The following is a 25,641-nucleotide window of genomic DNA, read 5'->3' as shown; positions in this document are numbered from 1 at the left end:
GTGACTTGAAAGGTGTGTGTGAGTGTAATCGAAACCTTTCGAATTGATTTGAGCAGAGGAGGAACAATCGCGACTGTGCTGAATTCAGGCGGCTTTAAACAGTATTGAATTTTTAGCAGTAGTAGTAAATATAAAAACGGAGAAAATATTATAAAACTTTCATTACCATAATCGGTCTTTCTGCAAACCAGTTTTATCTTCCTCTTCTACTTCTTCATATTCGAGTTAATGTAGAGATTATTTTGCATATTCTCATTACCGGAGTCAAATTCTGAGCCCTACAATGTGTTGTTACAGCTAGGTTTGATCCCTGTTTCCTTATTGAAACTAGTGTTTTAATTGGTTCTCACTTGCAATTCTGTAAGATTTCTAAAAATACTACTCACTAATTTTAGTTATTGATTACAAAAAAACAAGAAAAAAACACAAAACTAGAAGTTCTTCTAGTCATGATTGTAATACTTGTGATTTAACAGTAAAAGCTATTGACCAGATACGCTATTCACTAGTGGTCTGGATTTTCTTTCCTATTGTAGCCGATTCCTGCCTTCTGGCGAATAATTGTCACGTCCGCTAATAATGAATATCATAGTGATAAATAGGAGCCATCCAAGTACTAGTGCCATCTAATAAGACAAAAATAGTATCTTTCAAATTGAATAGAGGCCAAGAGAAAAATAAGTAATAACTAGTAGAAGAAGAAGATCACTATTTTGTGTATTAACCCGCAGCTGTGTTGGGCCCTAAGGAAGTGAGGGTTTTTTTTTGACTGAGATAAGACTGAAATTTGAAACGTAAGTGAAAAGCAGTAACCGAGTTCATCGGAAGTGGGCTTGGCTGGTAAATAAATGTGCTAGCCTAGTGTTTGGCTACTTTGGCAACTTGAACAAATTAGTACCTAGGCTAGTACCATGGAGCTTCTTATTTTATTCCATTTCCCAACATTTTGATTGCTCTTCTGACAATACACCCCTCTGATGGCCCAGATTTAGCCCTAGGGATGGTAAAGCTGCAAAATAGCAGTTCTCCAGAAGTAAGCATGCTAGAACAAAAGAAAGATGCCCTGGTTTATCCTGTTTCATAGCCTAATTCAATGATCATTTCTGGGCAAATTATATTTCAAGCCCTTTATGGGTCCTTAAAGGTAAAACAATCCATTGTAACCAAAAGTCTAAAAAAACATGTTTCTAGAAAAACTGTCTAGTGAGAAAAGATTGCCACTTGTAGCTAATAAGCCTAAGTGGTAATTATTTCTGTAAAATTCTAGTTAATTGACTTCTTGCTATCTTGGAAGGGTTTAGGTTAGGAAAATGAAACTTTCAGGGATGGGTCTACAGGCTAAAGTATGTCCTGGGAAGGTATTTTAAAGTACCCACCTCCACTCCTTCTCCCTCTAGAGGGCCCTGAAATTTGCCAACATGACAGGTCTATACTTATTGAAGTTTTGACAAAACAACATTTTACCTTAATTTTTAGTTACTAGTTGCTTTTTCTCTGCCTTTAGTTCTTAAAATGCAATTCCTGCTATTTGAGTAGAATTTTGAGCCATATCAATGTTTTTTTTTCAAAATTTAGGAAATGTATTTGCATATCTTTAAAACCTCATTTAGGATTGAGCAAAGTTATGAAGCTGAAAACAATTTTGTTGTACTTCAATTAAGCAGAAGATCTATTTTGCAAGGATTCACTTTTATATGCACATTTTTAAAGGTCATCAAAGGTCAGGGCACTCTAGAGAGAGAAGGAGTAGAAGTAGTTGCTTCAAAATACCTTCTCATGACATACTTTAGTGTGTAGGTTCATCCCTGAAAGTTTCATTTTCCTAACCTAAACCCTTTCTGAGATAGCAAGAAGTCAATTAACTAGAATTTTACCATTATTTCTTTCTTTAGTGATAGACTAGTAGTAAAACACTATTATGTAAACGAATTTGCAGGAATTTAAAAAAAAAAGAAACCCTTCAAAAATGTTGCCAACTTTGCTCTGTAGGCTAGTACATCCAAATTAGTAGTATTAGGTTAGGCTCTTATTTTATATCTTTTCCAAATATCTTGGTGGTACCTTACTGACATTTTTACATTATACCACACATCTCTGATGTTTCCATATATAGCTATAAAAATGGTAAAGTTAAACCAAACTTAGAAATTTCAATAAATATTATTTAACAGATTAGGCCTATTCACATTGCAAAGAAACAAAGCTATCTCTAGAATCAGAATTTTGTTCTGAGCCTAAATAGGAAATTTGTTTCCATTGAAAGTTTGATTTTAAAACCTTTACAGACCCTCAAAGATAACCCATTTCTCTTATTTTAGATAATTAAAAAAAAAATTTTCCAAAAAAGCAAGTTTTTCAAAGTAAAGTGAAGAGCTCCATTAAGCCAAAAATGAGTATGAATAAAATCAAATAATCTTGCAAGCATAAAACAACCACAAATCACTAGGCCTATGATTAAATAACTGAAACTTCAAAACAAATAGATATTACTATAAATGGCTAAGTCAAACTCAAAATGAGCAAAAATGAACACAAGTAGAGCTGATAATCTCCCTGGCCTTCTCAAGACCAGAACATAATTTGTGTTTACTGAAAAAAAAAAAAAATGAATATGGGTTGTCAGTTTAATTGACACATGCCAATCTTTATTCATTAAAGTTTTGATAGTTTCTTATTTATTAAAATGAAAACATTTCAAACATATTTTGTTTTCAGTAAAGTGTCCTTATATGTCCTTTTGAAAACCTGCATGCATACAGTGTTTTTGTTTAATTGATACTCATACTAAACTCTCCCAAAAACTTTCCCCTTTATACTCTTAGCATCATTAGTTACAATAATTGAAGTAGTAGTTTTAAAAGTGTAGCCTATGCATAGGGCTTTCTGACTAGGCTAGTTCAAAACCCTCCACAAATTACCTTTAAAGGTATAACTTAATAATATAAGTTGTTCTTCAGATATTGCTTTGTCACCTTTTTGAAAGACATGCCCATAGTTTGTTTAGACTTGATTCAATATCCACCTAAATATTCCTTAGAAGCTTCATCTTAATACCCCTAGCTTGCATAGTAGCAATAGTTGTAGCAGTATATGCATAGCACCTTCAGTTTCTTCAACATCCCCTTCAATGCATGCTGAAAGTTTCAGCTTAATGCCTTCAACCATTTCTGATGTGTCTACTTGACAACTTGTGTGGGCATAGTGTGTTTCAAATTAGTTCCATACAATTTCTATATATCACAAATTTTCATCTTAATGCACTTAATTTTAATAGCAGCTGTAGTACTAGTTCTGTTAGTTTAACAAGCCCTGTTAGTTTCAACTTCACAGACTAAACTGCTCCTGAGATATTGCTGTTACACCCTTTAACAACCTGTACACAGATGGCATGTTGTGATTCCTTGACAATTTCACCCTTATACCCTTAGGCATAGTAGTAATTGTAGTTACAGTAGTAATATTGATATTGCTAGTAAAAGTATTGGATTAGTGGTGGCACTACTAGCAGCAGTTGTATTAACATATTGCCTTTCTGTCAGTAAAGCACCCCTCTCATAAAGTCCTGTAAGTTTCAACTAAATACAATTAGCAATTGCTGTGATATAGCTGATATATCCTTTTGATAACCAGTATGTTCATATACTTCATAAAATTTTCTTCTCAATGCTCTTAGCCTCAAGTAGTTGCTGTAGAAGTAGCAGTAGTAGTAGTATAGTATTAGTAAATGTTTTAGTAACAGTAGTATTAGCAGTAGTGTACACATAAAATTTAGGGGAGATTATCTTCCCCTTTAAGGATTCTCTGAAAGTTCCAACTTAATACCCAAATCCATTCTTGAGATATGCTATTTTTACAATGTATATGCACATAGCATGTTTTGATTTAGTTTGAATTTCCCCTCAATATTGTAAATAAAGCAGTGTGGTAGTACTTGTTGCTAGTAAAAGTATTGAATTAGTAGTAGTACTACTAGCAGGAGTTATATCTCCCTTGTCATTTCCTGAATTTTCCAAATTAATATACAGTTATTCCCATGTTACACCCTCGACAATCCATTTACACATAATATGTTTTGATTTAGTTCAACACTCCCCTCAATATTCTCTGAAATGTTTGTCTGAATGCCCTTCACCTTCTTGGAAAGTAAAGTTCCAACATACATAGCTTTCTCAGTAACATATGCTATGTGTAAGTAATGAACCAATTGCCTAACTTACAGCCTTTGTCCTGAGGACTCTGGGGAGATTGACATAGCCAAAAACATAAATACTGGGCCTTTCAACAATGCAACAATGCTAAACAAAATAGCTATCTTAAAATTTTAGTTTGATGTATTTTGAGGAATGATAGGTTTGGGGGGGCTGATTCCCTCCATTTACTTTTGACTCTTAAAAGGGCACTAAAACTTTGGACTACCAATCAAATGAGCTCCATCCAATCCTAGGTTTATGCAACCACCCAGTTCATACAAACCTTATATGGCTTGTGTCATAACTTACAACCCTTGTCCATGGACTCTGGGGGATTTTGTCTATCCTAAAGACATTGTTATTTTTATGTACTGTTGGTAATAAAATGGCTATCTCACAGTTTCAATTGAATGCATATCAGGAAAAGAGGATGTCAGGGAGGGGAGGGGCTAGTTGCTCTCCATCATCTTAACTCTTAAAAATGAACTAGAACTAAGCATTTCCAATCAAATGAGCCTCTTCTAAAGTTCACATGACCCCCCCTTCCATAAAAACCTGTTATGCCCTGGGGCATAAGTTACAACCCTTACCTCCAGACTCTGGGGGATTCTATTAACTACAAAAGCCTTGTTATATGATCTTTGGACTATTTTTGAAGAAATGGCAATCTCAAAGTTTTTATCAGATGCATTTGGGGAAAATATTGCTTGGGGGGCCATCCCCCAATAACTTACTCTTAAAAGGACACTAGAACAACTGATTTTCCAATCAATCCATAAATATGATTGGATAAGGTCTATTGGTAAGAATTTATTGGTAAGTTTTATGATGGATTGGATTGAATATTCATTCAATCCAATCCCTAAGGTTTTTTTTTTCATAAAGACCTTATATGCCTTTGGGGACCCTTGTGCTGAGGGCTGTGTGGTGTGGTTGTCTTCCTTGAAGGCATAATTTCCAGGCCATTCAACTGCAGTGAACAAAATGGCTATCTCAAATTCTTGATTGGGTATGTTTTGGTAGTTGATGGGCATGGGGGGGGGGGCTTGTTGCACTCTAATCACTTTTGACTATTAAAAAGAGTATTAGCCCTTTCAATTTCAAATTGAAGGACCCTTTTTCTACTACAAATGACCATCTCAAAATTTCAATCAGATGAATTTTGGAAAAATATAAGGTGGGGTATCTGCCTTTTGATTACTTTGAATCTTAAAATGGCACTAGAACTTCTGATTACCAATCTATTGATCCCCCTCCAAAGTTTTATGACTGCCCTTTCTATAAAAACCTTATATGCCCCCAGGACATAACTTACAATCCCTGCCTTGGGGGCTTTGAAGAGGAGGGGGGGTGTCATTCTCAAAAGACATAATTTCCAGATCATTTAAATATGCTAAAAAAAATGGCTATCTCAAAGTCTTGACTGGATATATTTGAGGAAATGATGAGAGTGGGAAGGGGTTGGTGGCCCTCCAACCACTTTTTACTATTAAAAAGGGCACTAGCCATTTCTAGTGCCCTTAGAAAATGGTCAAAAGTATTTTGACTATTTCAAAATACTTCTGAAAAAATTTATTATCACTTTTTGTTTAGGCAGTGCTATTGTGCTGGCTAGGATATGGCTTATATGCCTGTGTAAGCATCAATGTTGTTAAATCCGTTAACCCATAAATTCAATCATAGTGACAAAATCAAGAATCAATTAATGCATAGGAAATATAAAATATGGGCTATATATTTGGGTAAGGTTAGAAATGATAGGTTAGGTTAACATTAAATTTGCGACAGAAACAAATGTTATATTTGGACTCAAAATCAAATCCCGATTGAAAATGTAAGTTTGTTTCTTAACTATCTGAATATTCTGTTATGCAAGATATTTACCCAAATTTCCTCATTCAAGAAATAACAACAGTTCTGTTCTAGAGTTTTTGTTGCACTTTACTTTACCTTAAATTTCATATCCAGCAAGATAAGGTGGTGATGAACCTTCTTTGGAGCATCTTTTTGTTGGTGTGATATGACTTTGGTTTGGCTTACCAGGTTAGCCTACACTCTGCATTGGCCCAGCCCTGATCAACTGCTTCCTTGAATGTATCTATGGTATGGGACTGGATGGTGGCTTTGGTGAGGCGGTTCCAGTGAGGGACAGTACATACAGAGAAGAGGTGCTGGCACTCGTGTTAATGACAATGGGGACTTCTTTGTGTGACCTCTTGTCATACCTGTGAGGGATGAGGAGAAAACTTGACTTGAGAGTTTGTTTTCAAGCAGTTTGCAAATAGCAATTGCATCTCCTCCCTTCCTTCAATAGACATCCTTCAATAGGATGGGGAGTTTGATGTGGCTTGCTTTGCAAAGCTGGTATGAGCTTAATTGATTGCCTTTGGGCACTCTTGAGTACTTTAATGTCTATTTTGTAATGGGGAGACACTAGAGTCATTTGAAGTTTCATGTGTGGATGTACAATAGCTTTGTACAGCTTTTTGACCACATACAACTTTCTGGTGGTAAACACTTGTTTTATGAGCCTAGGGTTCGGTTTGCTTTAGCAACTTGAGCTTTTTTTTGTGGCCGTGGAGCTTGAGTTTGTCATTGACAATAACCTCAGGTCCTTCTCCTCACCTACAGCTTCAAGTAGGTCATCTTCAATACGGTAAGGTTGTCTAGGACTTTTGTGCCCAAGATGTAGGACTTTGCATTTTGACACATTGAACTGCAAACCCCACTCAGATGACCGTCTAGATAGTTCATCTAAATTATTTTGCTTCATTGAGTGAATGGGGCTAGTTTGGTTCAGCCCTAAGAGCATACAGTCATCAGCATATAGTGTCAGGGGTTTTTCAGGTGAGTTGTACAGCACTGTATGTATATGCTGAACAACTTGGGCCCCAGGATTGTGCCCTGTGGAACTCCACTAGTAACAGGAATATCATCAGAGTAAACAGTTTTACTGGTGGCATCATAAACTACTGTCCTCTGAGTTCTTCTAGTAAGAAATGCTTCAATCCAGGCAGCTATATCCTCATACATGCTGCATGCTTCCAGTTTCAAGAGAAGACATTTTTGGTGTTCTTTATCTAAAGCCTTTGCTTGATCAAGCAATATGACATCCACCAGAAGCCCATCATCCAAGAGTCTTGTCACAGCATCATATGATCCAATGAGGTTTGTTTCAATCAAGTAACCATTATGGAAACAGTACTGATTTTTTTAAAGTTACTGATCTTTTTCAAGGTGAGAGACCAGTGCATCATTAATGACGCTCTCAAGGACTTTGCATACAACAGAAGTAAGACTTATAGGGCAATAATAATGGCTTGATCCTTTCTTCTTTTCTTGAAGATGGGCTGGCTTCAAGTCACTTGGGAGCACTTTGGACATGACTGACATCCTAAATATCACTGCTACTGACTCAGCAATTTGATCAGCTGCTTCTTTTAATAGTCTGGGCTGTAGCTTATCTGGTCCATCAGCTTTATTCCCATCCAGTTTTTTAAGTCTTTTCAGGACCTTCCCTATGCTTATAGTTTTTATGTACAGTGGTCTCAGATTAGTTGCTCTTTCAAAGTGGTTGGAGGATTTGCTATGGGCTGAGTGGAGAAATTTGTACCAAAGCAAGAGTTGAGCAAATCTACTTTTTCTTTAGCCTTTGAGGCCTTTGTATCATCCTTTTTCATGATTTCTGGGATATCACGTCTAGAGACATTAGCTGCTGAGACTTGGCACCAGAACTCCTTTGGATTCTGCTTTGGGTCAGTTGTAATTGCCTCCTTGTGGTTTTCTATAATCCTTCAAGTCAAATTTCTTTGCCTATTTCTGCATTTCTTGAACATGTCATTGTGATTATGACATCTGCACTTTGATCCATGCTCTTTTCTTCTTTTTTCTAGCCCTTTTGACTTCTTTGGGAAGTTTAACAAGTATGCACAGGTTAGACTTCTCTGATTGTCAGCTCTTGCTGGTGTATACAACCTACATTGTATTGCTTTTTCTCAAGTATTGCTGTCCTGTTTGGGATCCTCAGACTCAGAACACAGCTTACATGGTAGATGAACTAGGGCATGTCCAAAAACGCGCTACTAGGATAATACTTGGACCCAGTTACAGCAGCTACAAAAGTGCCCTTGAGCTCTTGAATTCGCCCATCTTATTTGATTGAAGATATGAGCTAATAATGGAATTTGGGGAATCACTATTAACAAACAAGAGGCACCAATCCATGCTTCCCCCAGCCGCATCAATCAGCAGACATACTAGGCATTACAACAAACTAGAACCAATCAAGTGCAGTATGAACAGATTCGCAAACTCCTTTATACCATATTTCGTAAGAGCATTTAATAAGTAAATTGAAAGTTGCACCATATTTTGAAAGTGTATCTAATTAGTGACCATTTTGTGATTGTAAAAGTAGTGTAATATAGCATTCACTTTTGAGTGCTATGATAGCTATTTCAGTAAATGAATACAAATGCGAAATATAGAAGGAAAGTTTCTTTGGCTGGGGTGACCAGTATACCTGGGTATGTTTGTTTTCAGCAGCTAGGACAACTGTCTTAAATGCCTCCCAGCTTTTCTCATGTTACCACTGTCAACCCCACTCTCCCACTTTACCTTTGACAGGTTCTGCTATATCAATCTATTATCTGTACAGGATTTTTTTGTTTTATTTTCCTTCTTGAAGCTCACCTGTTATCTCAGTCAAGATACAAGTATGGTTACTCCTTCCAATTGCAGGGTGATAGGAAGTAGAAATCATTTTTTCAGTGTCATTTTTCACATCTAAGTCTAGTTAGGAGGGTTGATGCTAGTGCCATAATTATGTTGGTTGGTCAATGATATGTGTCAGTAGGTGGTCAGTGAGGGATTTAGTAGTGACACAGGAGGGGCCACTTTCAAGGGGGAATCCTATACCTTCAACCCACTTAACCTCAGGCATATTAAAATCTCCAAACAATAAGATTGCTGAATACTCATGGGTGTCCACCATAGATGTGAGATCAGATTTAGCTAAGTGTGAAATAAATTGATCAGGGTCAGACAAACCATAGTAAACAACACTTATTATAAACGATTTAAATCCAACATGAAGTCTCAAACAGACATACTCAACGCAACTACTGTCAGAGTAAATAAAAGAGTAACTCACAGTTTCAGCTCTCTGTCCAGTTCTGTAATATATTGATGCTCCTCTTTGACACTGAGGGTTATCCAAATTGCTACACAGACTGAACCCAGAGATTTGGATATGAGATTCTTCCAATTTTGACACCGAGTTTTTAGGGCAAATTTCACAAACCCAAATAATGTATATATCAAGACAAAACACACAGCTTACAGTTCATTAAGCTTTGGAGTAAGAGTATCATAATTTTTGTAAAAAACATGGGACTTTTCTATATCGTTTTTTATTTCTGTGTATTATTTTAGCAGTATTGCCGCTAGTACAAGAGTAGCTGATTTTGATTTCACTTTTACTGCTGCTCTCACTGCAATTTTTAAGGAAAAACACTGATAAAAGGCATTATTTGAAAAGGAAACCATCATTATATTTAGAAAAAGCACAAAAAAGCCAAAAAGTAGTGTTTTCACCTTGCTCCTATGTTTGTAATGGAGTCTTGTAACATACATTTTCACCATTGAAATCTTGGGATACATCATCAGTTCGTTGTTCAAACAGGTTTCTTCAGTCTTGACTTGATGAAATTTAGTTCTACTTAAGTAAATTACAGTGAAATATGACATAGATACATTTATTTAACTTTAACAACAATGTACATAAAAAAATTAATATGATTCACGCAAAATCAAAGATTGACAGGTAAAAAAAACACATAGGCTACATATGGATAAAGTATCATATGAAATGATTTTTAAAAATGGTTAGCAATGGAAGAAAGCATGATAATTCAATTAATAGAAATATTCTGCAAATCATAAGATAAGAAATTTGAGTTTCCTTTTAGTTTTATACATTTCTATTCTAGAATTGCAGAATAGTAGATCCCCAGGAGACATGTTAATCCAAAAATAGAGGTGTTTTTAAATTATTAATTTTAAGTTTTTTATAGTTAAAGTTGTGTTTGTGACAAGCACTCTCACACCTCTGATGGTGCTATGTGTAGGCTTAGAACATATCTGCAATCAAACTAAAACAATGAAATCCTTGCTTTATAATATGCAGCATATTTATAGTGATCAGATTATCATATTTTCTTGCATTGTTATCTACTTTTTCAAATCATTCGGTATTTAGAACAATCACTCAGGCTAAACTAGACATCTTGAGTCCATATAATGCAACCAGTTTTACAACAGATCAATCAATGGAAAGAAGAAAAAAATACATTAGTAGAACTATATATGTGTCCATCAAGGGGGTGAGGTGCGTGGTCAGGATAAAATCATTAGGTAGTATTGAAAACGAGCCTAAAATAAGAAATCTAATGGTACCATTTTTTATGTTTTGTTAGTTTTGCATATACCCCAGAGCCAGTGGTGTATTTATGGTTTCTGTTTGGGGGGGGGGGCACCAGCTAAAAGCTAGTCTACTTGAAGTCCAGGAACTTTCTAGCACTAAGTATATTACTGTCTTGGTCTCTTTTTTTTAGCTTATTTATTACTATGCTACTAAAAAAGATGAAATAACTAACTCAATTAACCAAATTGAAGAGCTCTAATCTTGCTAATTCTTAAACCAGATACAAAACAAAATAAGCGCTTGTAAATACTCCTTATGTTTGGATCTATTTTGTTTTCATCTCACAGTTGCTTAAAATATTGTTAATGTCCACCTTGACATCACTATTGGTAGACATGTCTGTAACACCATTCAATGTGCCCTCTCATTCTGATTTTGGTGGTTTGTTTAAAGTTGCTTTAGCATTTAGTAGAAACACTCAGCAGGTGTTTTGATAACAGGGAGGGTGGAGATTCAACCAAGAGTGAATGAACTGTTTCAAAAAAGAGGTTTATGCATGCATCAAGAGTTTCAGTAACTATATCAGGCCAAAGAGACTTGCCTGTGAAACTCCTTTTGATTGGGCAGGCAGTCAGGTCAGCAAGGGGACTAGTCTCAAAGAAAAACATCTGCATATGAGTTTGGAGCTTCATCACAACCACAGTTAATATAAAATCAACAATAAAATAAAGGATCAGAAGTGGGGTTTTAAATGATTTGGTTTTAGGGTTAAGAATTCTCATTTTCACATAAGTTCTTCACATAGCTGTTAGAGGTATAGCCTAGGAAAAAGCCATTGTCCTTTTAAAAAAGAGAAGGGTATGAAGAGAGGAATGATATATATTGGCATCTTTGCATTGAGGCAAGTGTCCCAACATTTTCAGCTGTCTCGGCTGCTTTTCCATAAATAGCAGGAAAATTGTCTTCTGCTAGCTGTTTTAATGCAGACTTCCATTTCAACTTCAACTTTTTTTTTTATTCAACTTAAAAAACAAAACAAAAAACAATATTATGTCCCAACAGACAGCAGAGCTCGTAAGGCTGGGACAGTGCAAAAACATAGAAAAAACATAAACATCTCGTCATAATAATTCCAAAATTTAACATGGCAAAAAACAAACAAAATAGAAAAAAACACAAAAAAGAGAAGCAACAAGGATAAGTAAATAAATAAATATCAGGCAGGAGGAGCGTGGGAGGCCATCCCAAACACAGGGACACAAAAACAAAACACACAAAGAAGATAAAACAATTTAATTTTCCATCATCAATGGTTAATAATCAATATGTTTGCAGCAGGTGAGTAAATTTAAATTTCCCTTCTGCAGGGAAACAAAAGTTGAAAGCACAATAAGACTTACTTTTCCCACAACAATCAGAGAGAAAATGAACTTGGTTTTGGCTGCTACTAAGGAGTTGACTTTTATCATTGGACTGGTTGTCGAAAAAGCTCTCTGGTGCACCTGCAACAACAGGGAAAAACTCCAGGAAAGCTACTGATCACCCCACTGCAGCTGGTCTCACTATTTATAATGAAACAAACTTCAAACATCAACTCTGGAGCTTCACAAGGACAAATCGTTAGATACTCCAAGCTGTAATTTAAAGTAAAAGTGATAACCCTACAATGCGTTTCAACCTACTATGTGTTACAGAAGTGAAGGAGCCTTTCTTTTTTTCTATGTGGCAGAAAGGATGGTAGTGCAGAAGCTAATTACTCCATTTGTTTGAGGAAGGAGGAAGAAACAGCAACTTCTTGGACATTGTTGTGTCTAAATTAAGTTCAGTCTGGAGGCCTTCACAAGGGTAAAGTTTAAACAATACTAAGTACAATGCATTTAAATGGCAAGTGGATACTGCTTTGGTATCTCTGTTTGAATGCCCTTCTACTAACTGGACATGTTACTACCTCGATCAAAGCTAATTCCAACTAAGTTGTTCATGTCTAATCCAAACTTTAATCATGGTCTAATTATCTGTCTTGCAAGTCCTATGCCAGTCAAGTCATTTAAAGTGTTGAAGCACAAAAGCATTTTTCTGTTTGGTGGTCATCATAGAAACAGATGACAAGAACACGCTGTTTGGTTGAAGTTACACCGCTTGTCTCATGCCCCCCCTCCCCAAAAAAAAACTACTGTGTTTTTGCTCTGTTAAAAATGGTGTCTCAATTGATATTGCCAACACTGTTGATGTAATGGTTCTGCAATATTTCGCATTATTAGCAAATGATTCAAAATCCTCCTGCAATGTTGCCCTTCACGCTGCATCATTGTCAGCCATGTTTCATATGTAATTTGATTCTTGTGGTAATTCCAATTGGAGAACTGACCTCAAAGTTACCCTTTTCTCTTTTTTTTGCAGGCCCCGGAGACCAATATTTCGCATTATTAGAATATGATTCAAAATCCTCCTTCAATTTTGCCCTTCACAGCTGCATTATTGTCAGCCATGCTTCATATGTAATTTGGTTCTTATGGTAATTCCAATAGAAGAACTGACCTCAAAGTTGCCCTTTACCTTTTTTTGCAGGCCCTGGGAGATAAGGCTTTGTTCAAATAATGGGAAAATGAACCAAGGCATTGTAAGATAGTGGACGAAAAATGCTACTATTGTTATCCGTGTGTTATTGCATGCCTTGGTTCATTGACAATCCTCTCCCCTTATTCAACAAGGATTTTATGGCACATGTTGTTGGTGAACTCAAGCAACAATTGTGCTAGCTGATTTTATTTCGGTTTGAGTCATAAGATTAGAAAGTTTTACTTATAAAGCAACCACCGTAACTCTACTTCTTGTATCTGCCTTTTTTCACCCCGTCTTTCCTAAGAGATTAAACAACCCCCCTTTTTCTAAGTATTTTCAATTTTTGGAAAAAAACAGTTTGAAAATCAACATATTAATTTCCTAAAACAAATAATTTAATTAAAACTCTGCCAAAGAAACTACTCGGCTGTGAAGCATAGCTTTCCTGATAGACCTACAGCTGCTGCTGTATAACTAAAAAAAGGTTTTTAATAATTTCTTAAGTTCTCTAAGGTATTATAGAAAGTTATTGTGCTACTAAGGTTTTGATTTACAAGGAAACTATTCAATTAGAATTTGAAGGGAAATAAGGTATTTTAACTGTTTATGTTGGCCAGCAATGTTGACAACGACTGTAGATCTATGTCCAATAGAAAACTGATTTGGATGATTAGCATCAATGCAATGTTGTTATAAGGCTAATCCGTTTCAGTTCAATTTTTTCGGCCATTTAACAACGTGAAACAAGAAGGAAAATGGTGTCTAGAGCTGCAAACAACGTCATTAAAATAAAAAAAAATAAGATATTTAAAATGTGCTTTGTTTCCTGTAAAGTGCAAACTATGTTCTGGTCTTGAGAAGGCGTGGGGGTTGTCAGCCCTTGTCATGTCAACTTTTGTTTGTTTTGAGTTTGACTTGGTTATTTATCATAATTTCTGTTTGTTTTTGGGTTTCATTTTTTTATTGATGGTTATTTGTGGTAGATTTAAGCTTTGAAAAAAGCTTTGAATTAATTTCTAATCATTTTTGGCCTAATGAAGTTTTTTACTTTTCTTTGACAAACTTGTTGCGTGGAAAAAGTTTTTGAAATTAATTTCTGTTTGTTTGTTATTAACAGTCTTTTTCATGAAAAAAAATCACATCTTTTTTCTATTAGACTAAATCAATTTCTACTTTTCTATATACTCCATGGCGAGGTATTTTGCGGTGGGAGGGGGGGTATTTTCCGTGGAGGGCAAGGACCAGCCACCGTATTTAATGTGTCTTTATTTTGAAACTTATAATCTGTAAGTCTATGGAGCATGGAGATCATTATGCTCAAGAAAAAAAATGAAAAAAAATGATGAGTTTCCTTCTTTAGTTAGGGAGTGGCTCTTGAAATATAGGGAATCAAAATTGCTACACTAACTTTTTTCCAATTGATTTGAAGCTTTCAATAATTGTTGTCTGGGCTAAAGGGACAAATACAATTTTTTGGTCTCCAATCCCTGTGCCAAGTGGAACATAATGTAAAATCAAAAATTGCCCAAAAGGATCAAAAATTTAATTTTTCCCATGTTGTCATGTTTTATTATTCTATCCTAAGTCATTAGGTTCAGAGGACCCACTGCACAAAAAAAAATGATTTCCCCCCAAAAAGACTAAAAGTTGTATGTTTCTCTGATTGGCTTGAAACATACTCCTGAAAGTACCTGAGCAAAGGGAAAGGACATGGGCAAGAAATTTGAATAGGGACAAGGGCATCGAAAACTGGAAGTACAATTTTTTTTCTCAGTTGGGTTGGGACTTGTATTTGGAAGTTCTTGCTTCAAGCAGACCCAGTTTGCAATAAATAGGAAAAATAATATTGGTTGCCTGTAAATGGTATGCTAAAAAGGGCCAACTAGCTGTTTTTTATGAACTGCTTGAAATGCTAAACCATAAGCCCCCTTGCCAAGAGGATCCTAATGATTTTTTTTTTTTTTTAGTTGGGTGCATAGGCCTTTCAAGATTGCAGCCCAAAATAAAGAGCTAAAAAACTAAGATATACATCCTTTTCAGTAAAATACCAACATCACTCAAGCTGTTTAGACTGTCTGGAGTGGTCTCTCTTTAACACCTTTTTTAATATTAATTGAGGCGCCATTCCTATTTTTAGCTGAAACAAGTCCAGATTGACTACTCCCTATCAATTTTTTAATATGTCAAAGCAATATTGTACTATTATGTCATCTGGCAGCGTCTTCCATATCCTCAATAATCCCTGGTTTCCATTCCACACCTCCTTGACTCATATTATAATACTTTTATTTACATTCCTTTAATTCTTGCATGATATATCACTCAAATATTTCTTGTAGACCCCCCCCCTCTTTCTACCAAGCCCAAAGCATTTTCACTAATATTCCTAGCTGTGTGTCTAACTTTCTCTTTCAGAAACCATATGCTACTTCGCAGACTATTTTCCTAAAAGTATTCCGTCTACCTTCTACATTGTCAAATTTTAGACCTTCCACTTTCATGTTTTATTGTTATTACTACTACTACTACTACTACTACTAAAAACTCACCGCAATACCAAGCCGCCTGAGGCCAATACAGCTATGCACGCTCCTCCTTCATCCCTATATATTCAAAGCATCCCTCTTTACACCCTCCCAGGAAGTTCCCATTTCCTTTAAATCTTTCTTTATGACATCCTCCCAGTCCAGACGAAGACGACCTCCTGTCCGTTTAGCCCTAGATGGTTGGCCAAAATGGACAATCTTCGGCAATCTGTCATCGTTCATCCGCAGAAAGTGCCATAACCATCTTATTTCTTTCATTATAGCCCTACAACGCGGGATTGAACCACATTTTTCGCACAGCTTACTGTTATAAATATGGTTAGTCAGCCGGGTACCCAGATCAATCCGTAGGCAATTTCTCTGGAGAACATCTAGTGAATATTCATCTGCTTTTCGGAGCGCTCATGCTTCAGAGCAATATTTGACAACGATCATCACTATACCTTCCAATATTCTAATCTTGGTTTGCAGACTTATCTTCCTATTCTTCCAGACTTTTTTAAATGTAAAAAAAAAAAAAAAAACACCCTGAACCTTGGCTATTCTATTCTTAACATCTTCACTGCTCCCACCGTCTTTACTAATAATTAAATAAAAAAACAAGTTTTTTTTAACTGAAAGTAAGGAGCGACATTAAAACATAAAACAAACAGGAATTACTCCGTATATGAAAGTTGCTGTTCCCTCTCAACGTAGCGTTCTTTACGCTAAAGATTGACTCTGTCTCTCAATTCTACTTTTTAAAACAGTAAGTAACTTTAGCGTAAAGAGCGTTGCGTCGAGGAGGGAACAGCTCCTTTCATATACGGAGTAATTCCTGTTCGTTTTATGTTTTAATGTCGCTCCTTACTTTCAGTTAAAAAACTTGTTTTTTTTATTTAATTTCTGAACGCTTTTGAATTAATGCATGTTTTGATTTTAGCTCTCCGCACATGAATAATTAAAACCAAATTTGCATATTAATTCATTTTTTTTTTGGCTAATGGCTTTCTCATAGTTTTGATCGGATGATTTTGGGAAAAAAAAAGGTTGGTTACTTAAAAAGGTATCTAGAACTTCTAATTTTGCGAACGTTTTTATTAGTAAAATTTACTAATATTAGTAAATATATTAATATTGTTTTTTTTCTACGCTAAAGCTTAAATTTTGTCCCAATTCCTTAAGAATGACCCCTGAATCACAAAGGCCGTAGAATAAATAGTTGAAATTACTAAAATTACTTTAGCTTAAAGAGCAAGGTCTTAGAAGGAGGTGAACTCCTCGCATGTGTAATAATTTCTATTCGTTTTAAGTTTTAATGTTGTTCCTTACTTTCAGGTGTAGAAACTTTTTCATATTTATTTTTTCATTGCTCTTAAAAAAATGCTAAAAAATCCTGCTCCCCTTCATGGAAATTCTCTTCCCCCACGATAAATTCCTCCACGGAAAGTTCACCTTTTCATCTTCACTTATTCCTAACCTTAGTGACTTAGTCTTCTTAACATTAATTTTCAAACCTATTCTAGCACCCATTTCATGGGTACATTTTTTCTCAGGGGTGTATGATTTTCACCCCTGAAGCATTTCAAGAGTGAATGATTATCATTCTGGAAGTAATGTTGTGCAAAACATTACATTCGGACGTAAGCGATGATGACTGAGGGGGTGGGTGGTAGCCCCCTCACATTTGAGGGAGTGAATATGAAATGAAAAACTAACAAAAAATTAAATATATATATATATATATATATATATATATATATATATATATATATATATATATATATATATATATATATATATATATATATATATATATATATATATATATATATATATATATATATATATATATATATATATATATATATATATATGTAAAATAGCTTCCGTTCGAAGTTATTATGTTGCTTTTAACTTTTTCATTTGGAAAGACTCTTTTTAAAGATTAACTGTATGACGAAATTCAAAATTATCAAACAGTTCGTGGTAACGAACTGTAGTAAGGAGCGACCCGGCTCAATAGTAACCAAAACTCTAAAAAATGGAATTTTGATACCAATACCTACATCAAAAGAATCGCATTTTAATGCTGATTTTAAATATATAAGTTTCATCAAGTTTAGTCTTACTCATCAAAAGTTACGAGCCTGAGAAAATTTGCGTTATTTTAGAAAATAGGGGGAAACGCCCCCTAGAAGTCATAGAATCTTAACGAAAATCACACCATCAGATTCAGCGTATCAGAGAACCCTACTGTAGAAGTTTCAAGCTCCTATCTACAAAATTGTGGAATTATGTATTTTTTGCCAGAAGGCAGATCACGGATGCGTGTTTATTTGTTTTTTTGTTTTTTTTTTGTTTTTTTCCCCCAGGGGTGATCGTATCGACCCAGTTGTCCTAGAATGTTGCAAGAGGGCTCATTCTAACGGAAATGAAAAGTTCTAGTGCCTTTTTTAAGTGACAAAAAAATTGGAGGGCACCTAGGCCCCCTCCCAGGCTAATTATTTTACCAAAGTCAACGGATCAAAATTCTGAGATAGCCATTCTATTCAGCGTAGTCGAAAAACCTTATAACTATGTCTTTGGGGACGACTTACTCCCCCACAGTCCCCATGGGAGGGGCAACAAGTTACAAACTTTGACCAATGCTTACATATAGTAATGGTTATTTGGAAATGTACAGGCGTTTTCAGGAGGATTTTTTTGGTTGGGGGAGGGGTTGAGAAGAGGGGGATATGCTGGGGGAACTTTCCATCGATAATTTGTCATGGGGGAAGAAAATCTCCATGAAGGGAGCGCAGGATTTACTAGCATTATTTAAAAACACAATGAAAAAATAAATATGAAAAAGTTCTTTCAGCTGGAAGTAAGGAACAGCATTAAAACTTAAAACAAACAGAAATTATTACCCATTTGAGGGGCTCACCTCCTCCTAATACCTCGCTCTTTACGTTAAAGTATTTTTAGTAATTTCAACTATTTATTCTACGGCTTTTGTGATTCTGGGGTCATTCTTAATGAATTGGGACAAAATTTAAGCTTTAGTGTAAAGAGCGAGGATCTGACAAGGGGGCGAACCCCCTCATATATGTAATAAAAATATGAGAATACAAAAGTTCTTTACGTAAGCTAATTTATAAGTTACGTAAATCTTTTCTAATAAAGATATTCGTAAAAAATTTAAAGTTCTAGTTGCCTTTTTAATTGACCAAAAAATCGGAGGGCAACTAGGCTTCCTCCCCCGCTCTTTTTTTCTCAAAATCATTCGATCAAAATTATGAGAAAGCTATTTAGCAAAAAAAAAAAAAAAAAAAATGCAAATTTCGTTTTAATTATTCCTCTGCGGAGAACCAAAATCAAAACATGCATTGATTCAAAAACGTTCAGAAATTAAATAAAAAAAAACAAGTTTTTTTAACTGAAAGTAAGGAGCGACATTAAAACTTAAAACGAACAGAAATTACTTCGTATATGAAAGAGGCTGCTTCCTCTTCAACGCCCCGCTCTTTACGCTAAAGTTTTTTACTTTTTAAAAAGAAGAATTGAGACACAGAGTCAAACTTTAGCGTAAAGAGCGGGGCGTTGATGAGGAAGCAGCCTCTTTCATATACGAAGTAATTTCTGTTCGTTTTAAGTTTTAATGTCGCTCCTTACTTTCAGTTAAAAAAACTTGTTTTTTTTTATTTAACATGCATAAAGAAACGTAGGCATATATCAGGGCCCGATCTGGGGGGAGGCTAGAGGGGACAAGCGCCACGGGCGGCATGCCCGGTGGGCGGTAAAACAAACTTAAATTGTAATATCTTTGATCAAAAATTGTAATATTTAAAGTATTGTTTGCATGGCAGGGGGCAGCAAAGTTTACAGTTGCTCCCCCTTCTTATAAAACACCAAATCCCGTCTCTGACATATATCGTCTGGGTATCGAAAGAAAAAGCTTTGATTAATCAGGTATTTCTACGGCGTTGAATTGCCTTTTATGGAGTTTTCGTTGAATTTAGTGTGCTGGCACAGAGGGTTTAGAGGGCTGGCACAGGGACTATCATGCCATCTGGCAGCATCATCCAGATCCTCAGTAATCCTTTGTTTTTATTTCACACCCCCTTGATTCATATTATAATACTTTTCTTTACATTCATCTAATTCTTGCATGATATATCACTCGAATGTTTCTTATAGTAACCCCTACCAAACTGAAAGCATTTTCACTAATATTCCTAGCTGTGTTTCTAACTTTCCTCTCTAAGACATCATATGCTACTTCGCAGACTATTTTCCTTAAAGTATTTCATCTACCTTCTACATTGTAAAATTTTAGACCTTCCACATTCATGTTTTATTGTTCCTGGAAGGTTTTTCTCAAATTCTCACACTGGAGTTAACCAGCATCATAATTTCCTGGAAGGTAGTTACCCTTCCGAAGTTTCGGCTTTCATTAAGTATTTCACTCGTGTCTGGCTTTATCTTTAGTCTTGAGAAAATATTTGTTTGTTTGTTTACTTGACAGTAATATTGCAGCTGAGGTGTTATAAAGTCTCCTGAACCAAAGAACAAAATCTACAGTTTGTGCCTCCTCTTTTTTCCAATTATACTCTTCTTTCCTATGTTTGATGTGATTATTCCTTTTAATTTGTTTGTTTTGGGTTTCATTTATTCATTAATTTGTTCATTTTAAGTTTTTAAGTATATAACTTATTTCTAATCGTTTTAAAATTTGGTTCTTTAGGAACGTATTTTTTTATAGCTTAAAAAAAACTTATAGCTTAGCTCTACATAACACCAGAAAAAAAATGAAGAAATCACAAAATTTATTCTTTAGCCTGGAATGACAATCAAAATTTAGTCTGTAAAGATGTGGGCCTAAAGCCAAATAGCCAGCTATCGCAACATATAAAGAAAAGCAATAAGAATTAACTAAGTTTGTAGATGGTGTTTTTTTTGGTTTTCAGTTATGATCTGAATCTGACCAGAGTAATCCAATTGTTAATTGATGCCTAATATTGACTACTTGCTGAATTGGACAGGAGTAGCTCTGTTACATGTTTGGTTTGCATGTTTTTTTTTTCGGTTGTCTTAATTAAATTTTTAATTTTCTGTTTTTATCTTCTTCTCATTTTTTAATCGTTTTTTCTCTATTGATTTTAGTTTCTCTTTGTTTTTAGTCCTGACAGACCCTTGTAGATTATGCGATCAAAATATCTGTAGCATGTTTTTCTTCCGTTTCATCTTCTTCTTTTTTATCTTCTTCTAATATTTTAATCCTTTTTTCTCTATTAATTTTAGTTTCTCTTTGTTTTAAGTCCTGATAGACCTTTGTTGATTATGCAGTCAAAATATCTGTAGCATTTTATTCTTCTGTTTTTATCTTCTTCTCATATTTCAACCCTTTTTTCTCTATTAATTTTAGTTTCTCTTTGTTTTAAGTGCTGATAGACCGTTTTTGAATTATATGGTCAAAATGTCTGTGCATATTTTTCTTCTGTTTTTATCTTCTTCTCATATTTCAATCCTTTTTTCTCTATTGATGTTAGTTTCTCTTTGTTTTAAGTCCTGGCAGACCCTTGTTTTTCTTCTGTTTTTATCTTCTTCTCGTATTTTAATCCTTTTTTCTCTGTTGATTTTAGTTTTTCTCTGTTTTAAGTCCTGATAGACCATTGTTGGATATGCGGTCAAAATTTCTGTAGCACCTTATTCTTCTGTTTTTATCTTCTTCTCATATTTTAATTATTTTTCTGTATTGATTTTAGTTTCTCTTTGTTTTCTCTGTTTAAAGAGAATCTTTTCTCTGTTTAGTAGTTATTACTTGCCATTTTATTGTAAACATTGTTCTTCTTCTAGGTATAAATATTTCATTCCATTGTTTGAGATGGGATCAAGAGCAGTTGATGATAGTTCTGGCGAAGTAGCATCTGATGATGATACATCGAGTTTGCACAGTTTTTCAACAATATCATCAAATGACACAAAAGCTGTTGGTAAAAGAAAGAGAAAAGGTAGTTCGAAACCACCTCCAAAGATAGGGTATGTTTTAAAGTCCAGTGTAACTGAAGATCATGGAAAATCACTATTTGGGGTTCGATTTAACGACCATCTTAAAGACGACTCACCTAAAATATTTGCCACGGCTGGCAGCAACAGAGTTACTGTATATGAATGTTGTCCATCTGGTGCGATTAAGGTGATATGTATATTTGCAGATCCAAGCCCTGGTCCTCATGCTGAAGAATTTTTTACATGTGCGTGGTCTTTTGATAAAGAAACGGGAAGGCCAATTCTTGCAGCCGCTGGTGAAAAGGGTGTAATTCGTGTATTTAGCTTAGCAACACGAAAGTGTATCAAGAATTATATTGGTCATGGTACAGCTATTAATGAATTACAATTCCATCCCTTGTTAACTGATGTACTAATGAGTGTGTCAAAAGACTATTCAATTCGATTATGGAATATGAGATCTGATAAGCTGATTGCGGTATTAGGTGGGGTTGATGGACATAGAAGTGAAGCAATCAGTGCGGATTTTAGTAGGGATGGGAGATGGATTGTTTCTGGAGGGATGGACCACTCATTGAAGATTTGGGATATTGGGAGTGAGTTAATGAAAGGAGCCCTTTGGGATTCAGCTAAACTAAATAATAAACATTATAAGACAGTTCAGGTTAACTTCCCTGTTTTCTCTACTAGGGATATACATAGGAACTATGTGGACTGTGTTCGTTGGATTGGCGATTTTGTGGCTTCAAAAGCATGTGAAAATGAGATTGTCCTTTGGAAACCAGGGAAAATTAACAGCTCTGAAATTAAAGGCTCACAAATTAGTAAACTTCATGTTTTAACTGTTGCCGACTGTGAGCTGTGGTATATCAGGTTTGGTTTGAATGTAAATAATAAAGTGCTCGCACTTGGGAATCAATTTGGCAAAACTTATGTATGGGATCTAGATATTGACAATTTGATGGAGGCTAAACATGTTCTACTATCACATCCGAAGTGTAACACTGCAGTGAGACAAACTGCTATATCACGTGATGGTTCAGTTATTATTTGTGTTTGTGATGATCAAACGATTTGGAGATGGGATAAAATCAAGGATGAAGATGATAGTGTTAATGATGATTCTCCAGATCTTTTGCGCTAAACTTTTATTATTAATTCATGTTAGTCATGTCTTTTTTCACTGTCATTTTTAATATATATATAAAAATAAAGATGCATTTTATTATTGTAGCTTTTTTTTCAAATTTATGGCCCTGCAAAGGGGCCATAACTCTAACAGTATTCGTATTTCAATTTTTTTTATTTATTTTTTTTGTCATTTTAAATAACTGTACCTTTTAAATTGTATAAAACAAGTTCCTTATCGTCCCATTTCCAAACATAATGATATGCATGGAAAACAGAACAGTCAATTTTTGTATACAAGGAAGGGGTTTAAGACCTTTCCAGGAAGTATTTGAAGGCTTTTTAAGAGCCTTGGACAAAAAATTCTTTAATTTGCGCGATAATTCTGGCATAAAATGCACTTTTCTCATAAAAGACTTTTCTTTAAATAGAGTTACCTCAAACAATAATTTTTTTTTTTGATTTAGGCATGGGAGAGACAGAGAGAGGAATTGTCTTTCACCTTAAGTTTCCTGTCCATATTTTTTTGATAAATTTTTTATTCCTTGAAAAATTTACATGGACGAAAACTGGCATGGCTACATCCAGAAAAAGAATTAGTTTCCTTAATGCCCCCCAAACCCTGTCGAATTACGTAAATATGTTTGAGATACTTACAAATTTTCAACTATTTTTAATTCTTTTGCTAGTGAGGGCAAGGGACAATAAGACTATATGCAATTAAAAGCTTTTAATAGTTGGAGGTGCTACTAGCATTTTTTTGGTAAGAGGAAGGTGGTGGTGACAAGTGTACATCACTAGAGATAAGGGGGCTACAGCCTTTTTGGTCTATATCCAAACTCTAATTCTGATTATTAGCTCATCATAAGTGGTTAGCCTATGTGTGGTGCTTGGATTTTCAAAAAGTTCGAATTTTTCCCGAGTTGAATAATAACTGTCTTAAGGTTCTTTTTTATTCAAGCCAACAAGTATCTAATTTTTTCCAGGTTTTAACTATAAAGGTAAAGTAAACTATGGACAAGGAATGCTACAATATAAGCGTGATGTCGAAATTATGATGCTGTAGAAACGCTAAGTTTGTTCTCTTATGAACTAATTGAAGAAATATAGAAAATGGACCATGCCAATCGACTTGACTTGAAAATTTGGCTCAGAGAATGTTTTTAACTTAAATTACTATCTTCTTTAACTAGTCCATTTATCATAAATCACTTAATAATACGATATTTTATGTGTCTTGTTAATAATTTATGTCTTCCTTGGGTGAATGCAATACCCTCTTACCCTCCCTTATGGGGAATATAAGAGGGCAGTATACAAACCAGTACACTACATTCACGAAGTAACTGCACATTCTTTACCATAAGATTTGAACACAAGAAAATTTTCCTTGTAAATACAACCTTGTAATTCAAAAAAGGAGGATAGAACAATGAATAAATTCTTTTTAAGACGTCAAATAAAGGAAGAAGGAGGATGTAGTTCCTTGTGCAAAAGAAGTAGATAGAAAATAAATAAAGTTTATAAATTTTACTTTGAAGACAAATTTATTAAAATGAAGTCTTGCTACAACGCCAAATACAGGAGGATGTAGCTCCCCTTAGGAAAGAAGGAGAATATAACAATAAATTAATTCTTGCAAAGATGTCCAAATAAAGGTGGAAGGAGGCTTTATCTCCTTTTGTAAAAGAAGGAGATATAAAAATAAATAAAGTTTTGCTAAGATGCCCAAATAAAGGTGGAAGGAGGATTTACCTCCTTTTGTAAAAGAAGGAGATAGAAAAATAAATAAAGTCTTGCTACAACGCCAAATATAGGAGGATGTAGCTCCTTTTAGAAACGTAGGAGGATAGAACAATAAATAAATTCTTGCTAAGATGCCCAAATAATGGGGGAAGGAGGATGTAGCTCCTTCTACAAAAACAAGGATAAATTCTTGCTAAGACGTCAGATAAAAGATAATTTTAATGTGATCACGGAAAAGTATATAAATAAAAGATGTATAAAAGTCGGGAAAAATATAGTCGTAAAGTACGTAAAACTCTTACAATGTTGAAATACATACAAATTGTAGATATTAATCTCTAAGTCTATTCAGTTTTTGTAATATTTGTTCTTTTTGCAGCTAGTCCTGTTCGCCATTTAGGTGCAGGTTAATTGTGATTGGCTACTCATTTTATTTTATACTGTATTAAATCATTTTTATAATTAAATGTCTGTACATAGGGTTAAGGTCACTCACCCAAGTCTATATTTAAAGATGTATTATTATTATTTAAATTCTGTTTAATTTCAATTGTTTTATGGACAATTTGTGGACACTTATCTGTGAACACGCTTAACATTATGTACAGAAATTTAATTGCAAAAATAGTTTAATCTGGTATAAAATATAAGCAGTGACCAATAAGAATGAACCTGTATCCAAAAGGCGTACAAGGCTTCCTGTAAAAAGAGCGAATATTGGAATAAGGAAATAAAGCTCAAATTTTTAATCAATACAAATAGCAAGAATCAATGACCTTTCTTTGCAAGTCTTGGCTGAACCCTTGTGAGGTAAATGTAATGATGGTATATATATATATATATATATATATATATATATATATATATATATATATATATATATATATATATATATATATATATATATATATATATATATATATATATATATATATATATATATATATATATATATATATATATATATATATATATACATATATATGCGTTATGTGTATTGAATATTATTTACTGTTTTCAGAAAATTCCTCATTGTCTTCTTATATTTTATACTTTTTATTTTTACGGTTCG

At 34.5% G+C, this 25,641-nt stretch overlaps 1 protein-coding gene across 1 annotated transcript; it reads left to right on the top strand.

Annotated features, from left to right (window-relative positions):
- The first annotated feature begins 691 nt into the window (after nucleotides 1–691).
- LOC136026544 (polycomb protein eed-like) lies at nucleotides 692–22,923 on the top strand. The gene is made up of 2 exons (XM_065703228.1): nucleotides 692–794; nucleotides 21,543–22,923. Exon 2 carries the CDS (start codon nucleotides 21,571–21,573, stop codon nucleotides 22,837–22,839), a length of 1,269 nt encoding a protein of 422 aa, XP_065559300.1. The 5' UTR covers nucleotides 692–794; nucleotides 21,543–21,570; the 3' UTR covers nucleotides 22,840–22,923.
- The last annotated feature ends 2,718 nt before the right edge of the window (nucleotides 22,924–25,641 follow it).

Source organism: Artemia franciscana, chromosome 4 (genome assembly GCF_032884065.1).
Source record: "Artemia franciscana chromosome 4, ASM3288406v1, whole genome shotgun sequence".
In the NCBI taxonomy this organism is placed as follows: Eukaryota; Metazoa; Arthropoda; class Branchiopoda; order Anostraca; family Artemiidae; genus Artemia; species Artemia franciscana.
This window is presented reverse-complemented; position numbering and strand designations above follow the sequence as displayed.